This window comes from Erpetoichthys calabaricus, chromosome 1 (genome assembly GCF_900747795.2).
Source record: "Erpetoichthys calabaricus chromosome 1, fErpCal1.3, whole genome shotgun sequence".
NCBI lineage: Eukaryota > Metazoa > Chordata > Cladistia > Polypteriformes > Polypteridae > Erpetoichthys > Erpetoichthys calabaricus.
This window is the reverse complement of record NC_041394.2, coordinates 99,043,675-99,055,782: the sequence shown is the minus strand read 5'-3', so window position 1 is coordinate 99,055,782 and position 12,108 is coordinate 99,043,675. Positions and strand designations below refer to the sequence as shown.

Below are 12,108 nucleotides of genomic sequence, written 5' to 3'. Positions count from 1 at the left end.
TTATTATAGTGTGTTGCCACAACCGCCACACGACAAACCACCCAGATTGGGGTCCAGGTGCAGCCGTGCGATGGGTGACACCTCAGCACCACACTTGAAAAGTGTGAGGTTTTTACAGTGGCTGGAGTGCCAATCCTGCCACTAACCCCCAAGTTTTCCCTTGCCAGTTGGAGGACCTGCTTGCAGGGCTGGATGCAGGTTAACATCACATCATACCCAGGACAAAGCAATTGCATGTTAAGGGCCTTGCTCAAGGGCTCAAAGGAGGACAGTCACTTGTGGTGTTTACGGGATTCAAACCAGCAACCTTCTGATTGCCGCCGCAGATCCCTTACTGCAGAGCAACCACATGGTGGCCAGTGCTTAAAGATGTTTTGAGTGGAATAATTAATGGTGACTCTCTTTGCAAGACTCTGAGAAAAATATTCATTTGAGGCAAGACATTGCATAAAACACATAACAAATTTGCTATTTTATATTTAGGCAAAAATGAATAGAATCAAAGCAAAATGATTATCTAAAAAAAACTACTCAACATTCCTATTTACCGTATCCTCATTGATGTATGCAAATAACACAATATCACCATTCACAGAGTGTATGAAATCCGTTTTTTCCAGCTATAGAGAAATTTGTTAGCATGGTAGGAGCAGGAATGAATGTGAAGAGTATATTCATTGGTTCATTGAATAAGAGAGGATGTTGTTTGTGGAGTTTTAATGTAAGTTTTAATTTAAACACATTAGAGAGATGCTTATACATTGAATTAAATCAGTCTGTAGCAGTACATTCAAAGTATACAGTTATAGTTGATCATTTCATTTTACGTCTGTGTCTCCTATGCTGCACCAATCTGAAGATTATTATTATTATTATTGCTGTTGTTGTTGCTGATTTATTATCTATGCTGTATTCTATCATTTTTTTCATTTTTCCACACCCATCTATATCACATTGTACATATTCTGATTGTCATTTAGATAATTTCTGAAATCTATTTAAGAACTATTTAAGTCTCTTTAAGTTTGCACTGTGCATGTTTAGTTAGAAAAGACAGGTGCCTTTTAGCTTGCAGGGCTGTTTGAAAGTAATATTTAGGTATTTAGAAAAGTGTACAGAAGGAGTTTCGTAACCGAGCTTCTCTTTGCATTCATTATCCTGTTATACATTTGTATTTTTTGTTACCTATTTTATGTTTTATTGTTTTAATGATAATTTTTTCATTGTTTCACGTTGTTTTAAGAAAACAAAATAAATATATTATATACCGTATATATATTTTGTTTGATGGTTACAGAAAGCACTGGAACATGATACGTATATAGGAATATATATTATTTGTGAATTAAGTGCATCATTTTATGCCTAGTAAGAATATACAGGCAAACTTGGGAATAGTCAGCCAAAATTCTCTTTGCCTCAGGCGGCATGATTTAATGTGCCAACCCTATGCCTAAGGGTCAGGATTTCTCTTATCATCTGAATCCACTTCCAACATAGCACTAATAACCTTTGTGACAGACAGCAACTCTGTGAGCAAGTGAAGGAGCAGCCAGCCTATCGTCTTGTTCAAATATTTTTTATTGTACTAATAGTTTTAAATTATGCAATTCAATATACACCTATTATTCTCATTCTGTCTCTCTCTCTCTGTCTTTGTAAACAGTAATACTCCATACCCAGAATAAAAAAATATTTTGTAAATGAAACACAGTATATATGACAATCAGTTGTAATCTTAATGTCTAATTTGTCTGTATGTGTACCACGTGTATCTGTGCATTAAGGGCAGTAAAAACTCATCTCAATAATTTAAAGTATTGTTAAAATGTTTACAGCAAACTCAATTTCTAAATTCTAATATTTGTGTCCAATTTTCCATGACATGATCAGTGCAATTTCTTATCTAGATTAATATTTCTTTTTGGAGTATGTGCAGTTTCCTTTGTCCCTGACGCCACTAGCTTTATTCTGCCCTGCAGTGTTCTAGGTGCATGGGTGTCTTTCCCAAAGGTTTCATAACACAATTTGCCGTCACAGCTTAAGTTCATTAATTAATGGGTGTTTCCCCAAGAAACTTTGTAGCTAAAGTAGTACATCATCTCATTTGGGAAATAAAGAGTCAGTCAACCCACTAGTTATTTTCAACATTTGCATGCAGTTCTGTGTCAGAGAGACAGAGATCACCCTAAGTAGATCATAACAAATACAAATACTGAATAATGCAATAACAACAGCAACAACAACAACAATAAGTCGATGTTGCAATATAAATATAAACTAAAATATTTATAAAGTTAATGGATGGATGGATAATGTAGACTATCAATAAGTGCAAAAGGGGAATTAGACAGTTTGAGCACATGATAAGTTAACTAATTAAACTTGCTATGTTATTAGTCACATCTTTTAAAGTTGAAAGGTGAATTGCCCCTTAGTGTCAGCAACGATAATGGCAGCTAATATGCCATTGTGCCGGTCAACTGGAAATTCCGTTATAAAAAGCGCCATCCATGAAAGCAACTTGCAACAACAACAACAACAACATTTATTTATATAGCACATTTTCATACAAAAAGTAGCTCAAAGTGCTTTACATAATGAAGAAAAGAAGAATAAAAGACAAATAAGAAATTAAAATAAGACAACCTTAGTTAACATAAAAAGGAGTAAGGTCCGATGGCCAGGGTGGACAGAAAAAACAAAAAAAAACTCCAGAAGGCTGGAGAAAAAAATAAAATCTGTAGGGGTTCCAGGCCACGAGACCGCCCAGTCCCCTTTGGGCATTCTACCTAACGTAAATGAAATAGTCCTCTTTGTAGTTAGGGTTCTCACGGAGTCACTTGATGCTGATGGTTATACAGACTTCTGGCTTTTAATCCATCCATCATTGTTGGAACATCATGGTGCTTTGGGTAGATGGTGGTGGCACAAGCCACCACCAATAGGACACCGGAAAAGGAAACAGAAGAGAGAGTAGGGGTTAGTACAAATTTTGAATGAATAGTTATTATAATGAATTGGATATACAGAGTGTCAGGATTAAATTACAGTGAAGTTATGAGAAGGCCATGTTAAAGTAATGTGTTTTCAGTAGTTTTTTAAAGTGCTCCACTGTATTAGCCTGGCGAATTCCTACTGGCAGGCTATTCCAGATTTAGGTGCATAACAGCAGAAGGCCGCCTCACCACTTCTTTTAAGTTTTGCTCTTGGAATTCTAAGGAGACACTCAGTTGAGGATCTGAGGTTGCGATTTGGAATATAAGGTGTCAGACATTCCGATATATAAGACGGGGCGAGATTATTTAAAGCTTTATAAACCATAAGCAGAATTTTAAAGTCAATTCTGAATGACACAGGTAACCAGTGTAGTGACATCAAAACTGGAGAAATGTGTTCGGATTTTCTTTTCCTGGTAAGGATTCTAGCAGCTGCATTCTGCACTAGTTGCAAACGATTGATGTCTTTTTTGCAGCTCTAAATGCTTTTTTTTTTGGGAGTGGACATGAACACTTTGGACCATCTTTGGTAAACAACAACTAATAGAGAAATACAGGCTACCCATGGGTGAAATAATGTCCTTCCTTAATCTGGTGCAGAACAAATTGGTAAAAGGAACAAACCAGAATATTGTCCTCAGTCCAGCTTCTGACAGTTCTCTATTTCTATGCCACTGGTGAATTTCTGCAGACTGTCTCTGATGCATTTGGCTTCAGTAAAGCTGCTGTGTCCCAATCTGTATATGCAGTGACCTGATTACTATTGCGCCATTCACCCAACACACCCTTAAGTTGGTGAATACAAATCCCGCTGCTGACACTGTGTGACCATGAGAAAGTCACTTCACCTACTTGTGCTCCAATCAGAAAAACAAAAGAAGTACAGCCAATTGTATCTCAAATGTTGTAAGTCATCTTGGATAAAGGTGTCAGTCAAATAAGTAAACAATAATAACATTACAATGCCTTGTTTTCATGCCATTGTTGGCATACTGAGCATTGTACGTGCATTGGATGGATTGTTCATCCCTCCCTATTTATACTCCCAGCCTACCCTATCTACACCTGCCAAAAGGGGTTCTCAGTGCTAAATATCTAGATGTTCTGCAACCAAGCACATCAGGGCTTTTTTTCACAGACATTGAGGCCAAGCGGCCAGGGAATATACATGGTACTTATATCTGGTCCAACTCTAAAGTGTGTCAGATGTCAAGGGATTGCTGGTGGGTAGATACTGGTAAACAGTGGGTATCCTTTTGTTGATGGGTGAGAAGAGGTGTAACACCACACACCAAAGCATGTATACTGTTGCAGAGCACACTTTGGGTATATAGAAGATATAATTCCAGTGCCTGTGCAAGTCTTCGGGGGCTTCCCTGAATCTTATAAAACAACACTTCTTTATTTTTTTTTCCAGTTGCTGCTTGTCATTGTTCTTTTTTCAATGAAGGCAAGTCAAGTTTTGAGCCCATTTATAGATTTTTGAGTAATAGGTTAAAATAATTTTACTAATTAGAAGAAATTTAAATTTCTTTATTTTGTGCTTTTTTGCATGTTTTGATTGAATTTTTTACATTTACATGCACATGTTTGGTGTGACAATATAATATATATTTGACAACTGAAATACGTGGGATCAATGTTCCTTGTATCAACAGTCTGCTTTATTGACATTGACGCTGGGAAGGAGCCCAACAAAGAAGTACTTTAAACTTGTTCATTAAATGTTGAATAATGAAGGGCTTTTGGAGATGCTCATAAAACTCATTCATTCTTTACCTACGTTATTGATTATATCTATCATTATTCACTAAAAATGATCGTTTTAGGGAAACACACCCAGGTTCAGTACTAGAGCTTGAAGATCCTTTTGAGTTACCCACTGGTTGATTTTTTGTGATGCAGTTTAAAGGTTTTTTGATCTTGTACATCTTGTTTTTTTGGAGTAGTCATTATCATTATTGTGAATCACATCAATTATGTTTATACAATTGAATTTAGCATTATGCTAATTGTTGGAAATGAATGGATATTTACTTGCGCTTTTTCTTTTCAGTTTTGAGTGTTTGATGTTGAGATATTTTTAATGTCCTTTGGTGCTCATACTATGTCAATATGTTGATAGATCTTTATTTTCTGTGAATTATTTATGGCATTATTTGGTTGGAATTTTATCATCACTGGTGCTAGACAGCTATCAAAGGAATTAATGTTTTGAACATTTGTGAAAAAACAAAACTCAAGCAAGAATTTAAAAAATCAGCCAAAACAAAACTGCAGTATATGGGCATCCATGTATCCATTTTCTTTACATACTTATCCAAGGCAGGGTCATGGGGCAGTCAGAACATCTCCCAGCAACCATCTGGGAGGAGCAAGACTTCGGCATGGTGCCATTCCATGACAGGGTCAACACACACACGCATCAGTCCAATTTACCAATGGCAATTCACCTAACTTGCACATCTTTGAACTGTTGGAGGAAACCGGAGCATCCTGAAGAAATTCACAAAGTAATTGGACATGGTAAGGACATGCAAACTCCATGCAGGGAGCACCTGGGATGCAATCTCCTAGCATACAAATATCTAAATAATGATCAAATTGAATTTAGTTAATATTAAGTAACGCCTTCCTTGCTTTTATTTGGAAAGCACATCTGATTATGTAAGGTACCTGGTGCTAGTGGAAAAAAAAGTAGAAGTATATAATCATGATGCTTTTTTTAATATAATAGATTTTAGAAAATACAACTTGCTGAGACTTGGGTCTTATTTATGTATTCTTTTTAATTTACTTGGCAGTTGGCCTCTTTTCAGTTAGAGTTTTAGTTTTTTTCTTAACACTATCTATCTATCTATCTATCTATCTATCTATCTATCTATCTATCTATCTATCTATCTATCTATCTATCTATCTATCTATCTATCTATCTATCTATCTATCGTGCTTCTCCTTGCCTCACTGTTTTTATAGGCTAAAGATTTATTGATGCTAAGTTTTACATATCAAGCCAGAGCAGTCAAGTCTGAAAGAAATGTACAGCTTGTTGAATAACATTATAAATCCACAGTGGTTCACGGGCTAAGCCTTTTCAGCTCTTCAAGGTTTCAAAAGCCTATTCTAGATACCATTTATGCCTTTATTAAAGTAACTTACCATGTCAAAACAGTTTTGAAAATGTGACTTTATAAGTGCTGATAGCATAGCCAACAGAAAAGGCTGTATTGGTGTGGCATTGTGAGTAATTTCAAACAGACCTGTGCTTTAATTCCCATTAGTGGGAGTCATTAAATAGCAGGTTTGGGCATATAGCTGTGTAAATTATAATAATAAGATTTTCTTGATGGAAAATAATTATAGTACAAAAGAAAAGCAAAAGAAACAACTTGTGCATTTCCAAAACTTCTAGAAGTGTTATTTCTTTGTTATTTTTAATCCACCAGGTGATTCTAATGAGAATAAGCCAGTAACTACAGAGGGGGAGAATGAGCAGGTTGCAAAAATGGGCTGTCCGAGTCTTGGGGAGCACACCCGAATGGAGGTTGTCATTGAAGAGTCCTATGAATTTAAGGTAAGACTGCTTATGACTTAGTGGTGCCCCAAATGGCAGAACAACATTGCTTCCATCCTGTGCCAAGTACTAGTTTAATGTAAAAATGATCCCTAAATGTATAACGGTGTGTTTAATGCTAAAGGCAGTACTTTAAAATGCATCTAATAATAAGAATACTGGACTGAGGAAATCAGAAAATGAGAAAAAAATGACACAATATTCCCCAATACATCTAAGGTATACAGTATGTATTTACTGTAAGTAGGGTCTGGCTTTATATCAGATGTCACTACTATATGTTACTACTTTCTACATGGTTATGTTTTGTTGAGTTTTTGTATGATATTTTGGTATCTGTAAAATAGCCATGCTAACCAAATTTCCTTCCTGGAGCATAAACTGCCTCCATCAACTTGTAACGTCTTCCTAATCTATATAAGAGTGTTCCTGCATCCTGGTTGACTGCTCTTTTAACATACATATACTGTACAAGAACAGTGAGCTGTTTCTTACAAGCAATGCCTTGGATTGAATTGAATTGGAGAAAAAAAAAGAGTAAGAATTTTTTTTAGTCTTATATCTTGTTGCTCAGTCACCTGCAATGCTAAAATTACGTCCTGCACTGAAATTAATTAAGCAGGGTTCCATGGGAATGCAGGTCCTTAACTGTCCATTCAAGCAGAAATGGCTGACAGAATTTCTTGTAAGTTTGTTGCTGTGCAAACCTTGTCATAGCCAGCTCACAGCCAAACAACACAAGAGCTCCTTTGCTGTATGGTAGATGCACTTGTTAGCTAACTAGGTAGAATCACAGCACAAATGAAGGTTAAGTGCTGTAGCTTTATTGGGTAATTAGCAGGCAAGATGATTCGCATTCTTATGTGATGACCTAGCAGCAAACAAGAGCAATGAAACAGCTGTACAAAATGAAGACTTTAATGTTCTGCCATTGGGCAATACAAAGTCAAAAAACATGGCTAAAAGGGGTCATTTTAAAATACTGTCATAGGCATTGTCTGAGAAGGAAATACTATACCAGAATGCCAGCCGGATATGTAGAAATTCTGTAGAACATGTGCTGTGAACCCTAAGCCAGTCAAGAAATCTTAGATAGATAGATAGATAGATAGATAGATAGATAGATAGATAGATAGATAGATAGATAGATAGATAGATAGATAGATAGATAGATAGATAGATAGATAGATAGATAGATACTTTATTAATCCCAAGGGGAAATTCACATACTCCAGCAGCAGCATACTGATAAAGACAATATTAAATTAAAGAGTGATAACAATGCAGGTATACAGACAGACAATATATTTGTATAATGTTAACGTTTACCCCCCCGGGCGGAATTGAAGAGTCGCATAGTGTGGGGGAGGAACAATCTCCTCAGTCTGTCAGTGGAGCAGGACAGTGACAGCAGTCTATCGCTGAAGCTGCTCCTCCATCTGGAGATGATACTGTTCAGTGGATGCAGTGGATTCTCCATAATTGATAGGAGCCTGCTGAGCGCCCGTCGCTTCGCTACAGATGTCAAACTGTCCAGCTCCCTGCCTACAATAGAGCCTGCCTTCCTCACCAGTTTGTCCAGGCGTAAGGCGTCTCTTGACCCTCAAGAGGGATGTCAACTCAAGCACGAGAGAGCAGGATTACTGCTTGGCTTGTGATCCTTCTCTTTGAAAAACTCTCTTTCTGAAATCAAGACACCCAGAAGAGATATTGACCCACAGTGGCTCACCTTTGACAAATGGTGTTTATCAGCATATGATTGGCATTTCCTTAGGATAATCTTTTAAACGACAGAGTACCTAGGCATTTGTACATTATGCTTACTGCACATCCATTTGCCCCCTTCCTTGTAACACTTTAGCGCCCACATCAGCATACTCTGATTTGAGATTGAACCATTCATTCACAGCAGACTTACCAGAGACAGAGCAAGTCATCTAATATACTGCTTTAGTCTGGTGCAGCTATCCTACTTGAATGAGCAGGTTGCAGAAATAGGCTGACCAAGTCTTGGGGAGCACACCTGAATGGAGGTTGTCATTGAGGACTCCTATGAATTTAAGGTAAGACTGCTCAAGTTTTAAAGCTTGAGAATATGCCAAATGGTTAATATCCTCATTGACAAATTTACAAGTAAAATAGCCATAAGGTTATACTCTCTAACTTCTGTATTGTTTTTTAGTTCAGTTACTTGCACTCAATGATACTGATGTGGCTATCATTGATGTAGATTTTGAATTTTCTCAGTGGATTGTGAAAGAAATCCCTTATAATAGCGTTTCCCAACCTTTAAGTATTTGCAACCCGAGTTTTCATAACAGTTTTAATCGCACCCCCCTAACATTTTTTTGAAAGGAGCCCACTAATACCAACTTGTTCTTTTTTAATTAATGATATATCATAGATGCATATTTTATTATACCTACTTAACTTTTATCAACATTTAGCTAACTCTATATTTATTTTTCTAGTATCAGAATGTAGTTTAAGTTCATTTGTTTTGGTTTCAATGGTTGTATTTTTCATATTTTTGATTCTTGTTTTCTTTTTTTCACATCTTTGCGCCCCCCTTTTTGTTACTTCGCGCCCCCCTAGGGGGGCCCGCCCCACAGTTTGAGAACCACTGCTTATAATATGGTGCATGTGCATTGTTTACCATGATGGTTGAGAGATGTTGTGAACTAAACCTTTATACATCAAAAATTCATTTGAACTAACTAGAACAACTCTTTATTCCTTTAGCTTGGAAATGAAATGATTGTAGTCTATCATAGCCCAAAATAAAATTATTTCAGTCTTTCAAAAGATATACAATTAATGGGTTTTAATAATGCTACAATAGCAGATAGTTCACGCTGGAAAGACCACTTCACAGAAGAAAATAATAAACACATATACTGTATACACCTCTCAGGCTTGCCTAAACTGATCCTAGTACTTCTCTATACCCTGTAGAGTGGCTTCTCCAGTTGCCCAGTGCCATATACAGTTTTTCCCCTCATGTGTCTCCTTCAGCTCTCATTCCTGCTGCCACCCTTCTGCTCCAGGACTCCAAATTCAATGAGCCCTCTGTTAATGAATAACTTTAAACTCTATTCCAATCACTTCTGGACTGAGAGGTGTCTCTCTTTGGTTACAGGAGACTAGAATACTCTCTGGAGGTTTTTGGTATCCCTGCATCTGTTTTGTCAATAGACCTCCACCCAGCTTGTATTCTTTCTAGGGAAGCAATGTCCCTCCAGTCCCAGATGGGAACTTACCATTCATTGTCTGTTCTGCTCCTTACTATTGTTTATTTTATTCTTCTCAACTGTAAACCCATACACTGGTCCTGAGAGAGGAAAACTCCCTGTCTTGTGTTTTATTAGTGTATAGCATAAACGTCCATCCATCCATTTTCCAACCCGCTGAATCCGAACACAGAATCACGGGGGTCTGCTGGAGCCAATCCCAGCCAACACAGGGCACAAGGTAGGAACCAATCCCGGGCAGGGTGCCAACCCACCGCAGGACACACACAAACACACCCCCACACCAAGCACACACTAGGGACAATTTAGAATCACCAATCCACCTAACCTGCATGTCTTTGGACTGTGGGAGGAAACCGGAGCACCCGGAGGAAACCCACGCAGACACGGGGAGAACATGCAAACTCCATGCAGGGAGGACCCGGGAAGCGAAACCAGGTCTCCTAACTGCGAGGCAGCAGCGCTACCACTGCGCCACCGTGCCACCTAGCTTAAACATTGAAGGGTAAAATGTAAAGAGTGTAAAGATGATGTGTAAAATCCCAGCACCAAAATTCAGTTATTTATTAATGTCTTTTTTAGTAGCCCTAACCAGGAAAAGGGGTCTGAGATAATGAGATGAGACTGTTTGTATGTATTCAATGTAGAAAGTGTTTCATTCCTATTGTTAAGTGTTCTTTTGCTGCATTGCACCCTTTTCCTATGTTTTGTACTAACAAAAAAGTGCCCTCCAAGCTGAACTGCTGATATAAAGTATAATCCATAGCTCTGCATATCATAAAGCAAAAGCTCTCATGAGCTGAAAGTAAAAAAATAATTGAATTAAATATTATCATTGAATATTTATGACTTTTATACCTTTATCTGGATTATACTATTAATTAAACATTACAGAAAATTAATTCTACATTTCAATGAGATATGATTTCTTTGAAACATTACGTTAAATCTCCTAAGGTACAGAGAAAGGTTAAAGGCCTTATCATTTATTAAAAAAAAAAAAAAAAAGATACATCACCAACTAAATGTCTGCTTGCTATAATTCAGTTCCTTAGTGTACTCCGTTCTACTACAAGGGGGGATAATCCAAATAATTTTTTTTGGTTTCTATGTTCATCCACACATTACAGTATAGACACGTTACTTTGTCAAGTCAATTCAAGTTATTTTTTCATAGTGCTGTTCTCTGAATACAGGCTCAGAGCACTGTAACAAGTTTACTACTAGAATTCTATAAATTACATAATGCATGCACATAGTAAATATAGTGGAGGTTAAACTTAGAAAAGAACAGAACAACTTCAGACTGATTTAACATAAACTGAGTATTTTAATAATATTATACTTGAGATATGCCCAGTTGACAGTGGAGAAGAGGCATACAAATGTCCCATCAGCAAGGGTTCCGGAAGAAAGTAAACATTTGGGCTCCAAGGTCAGTTAACATAGAATGTCATACACAAAGACAGCTTTACGAGGGTGTCATTCCTGTTGTCTAAAAAAATGGGCCTTCATTTAGATATAGTTACATAATACAACAACTTGCAGAATTTTCTAGTTTGTGTGGTGTTATGGGTCCACAGCTCTTGTAGTAAAGGCCGTTTTATTTAAATAAATAATCGCCGCGCTCACGGCTTAGCGAGGGGGCATGGTGGCTGTAGCAAGCCACAGGGCGATCTGCGGTGTGGGCGGTTTTCACCTAAGTGCACAGGTGGGAAACTGCCCACATCCATGATTGTTCCTGTGGCTAATGGGCTGCAGCTGCTATGTCCTCCCTGCATATATAGCGAAGCGCGAGCTGGTTAGGGGGGAAAAAGTGAAAAGAAGTAAGAGAAAGAGAGAGAAAGAAGCGGAGGTTGCAGGAAGTAGCAGGAGGAGAAAGTCGGTGCGGGAGAACGAGCGAGTGCAGGCTCGTCAGCAGCTGTACTGGTAGCTTGGGTGTATGGCCGACACCCGAAGTGTAGCAGTTGTGGTCGCTCCCACAGAGTTGTTTCTGCAGGGCGGGAGTGACCAGAAGATGGATGACTCTTTGCGGAAGGCAGCGGGAGTTGGACTTGGGGCGAGTATTCCACAGCATGAGCGCCCTGGTTGCTGTGGAACCCAAGTCGCTGGCTGGAAGAGCCTACCGGAGCCAGGGGTCGGTGAGGCAATTCAAACAGCGGAAGCTAGAACGGAAGGTAGAGAGAAGGTCAGCTGCAAGGAGGGCGATTCTCCTGTAGAGCGCACATACGGGTATAGCAGGGGAGTTGCCAGAGAACCGAAGACACCAGGCTTTTTGATTTTA

General features: G+C 38.1%; 1 protein-coding gene across 2 annotated transcripts in view; it reads left to right on the top strand.

The window, feature by feature from the left end:
• The window catches only part of LOC114653683 (sodium/calcium exchanger 1-like), a 581,045-nt gene that overhangs the window by 500,135 nt on the left and 68,802 nt on the right, over window positions 1-12,108 (top strand). The window contains exons 5-6 of one of the 2 annotated variants that reach the window (XM_051932578.1): window positions 6,446-6,543; window positions 8,607-8,636. In XM_051932578.1, coding sequence (XP_051788538.1) covers window positions 6,446-6,543; window positions 8,607-8,636 — 128 coding nt within the window. Of the gene's footprint in view, window positions 1-6,445; window positions 6,574-8,606; window positions 8,637-12,108 lie in introns of both variants that reach the window. The other variant, XM_028804143.2, reaches the window with a different exon arrangement.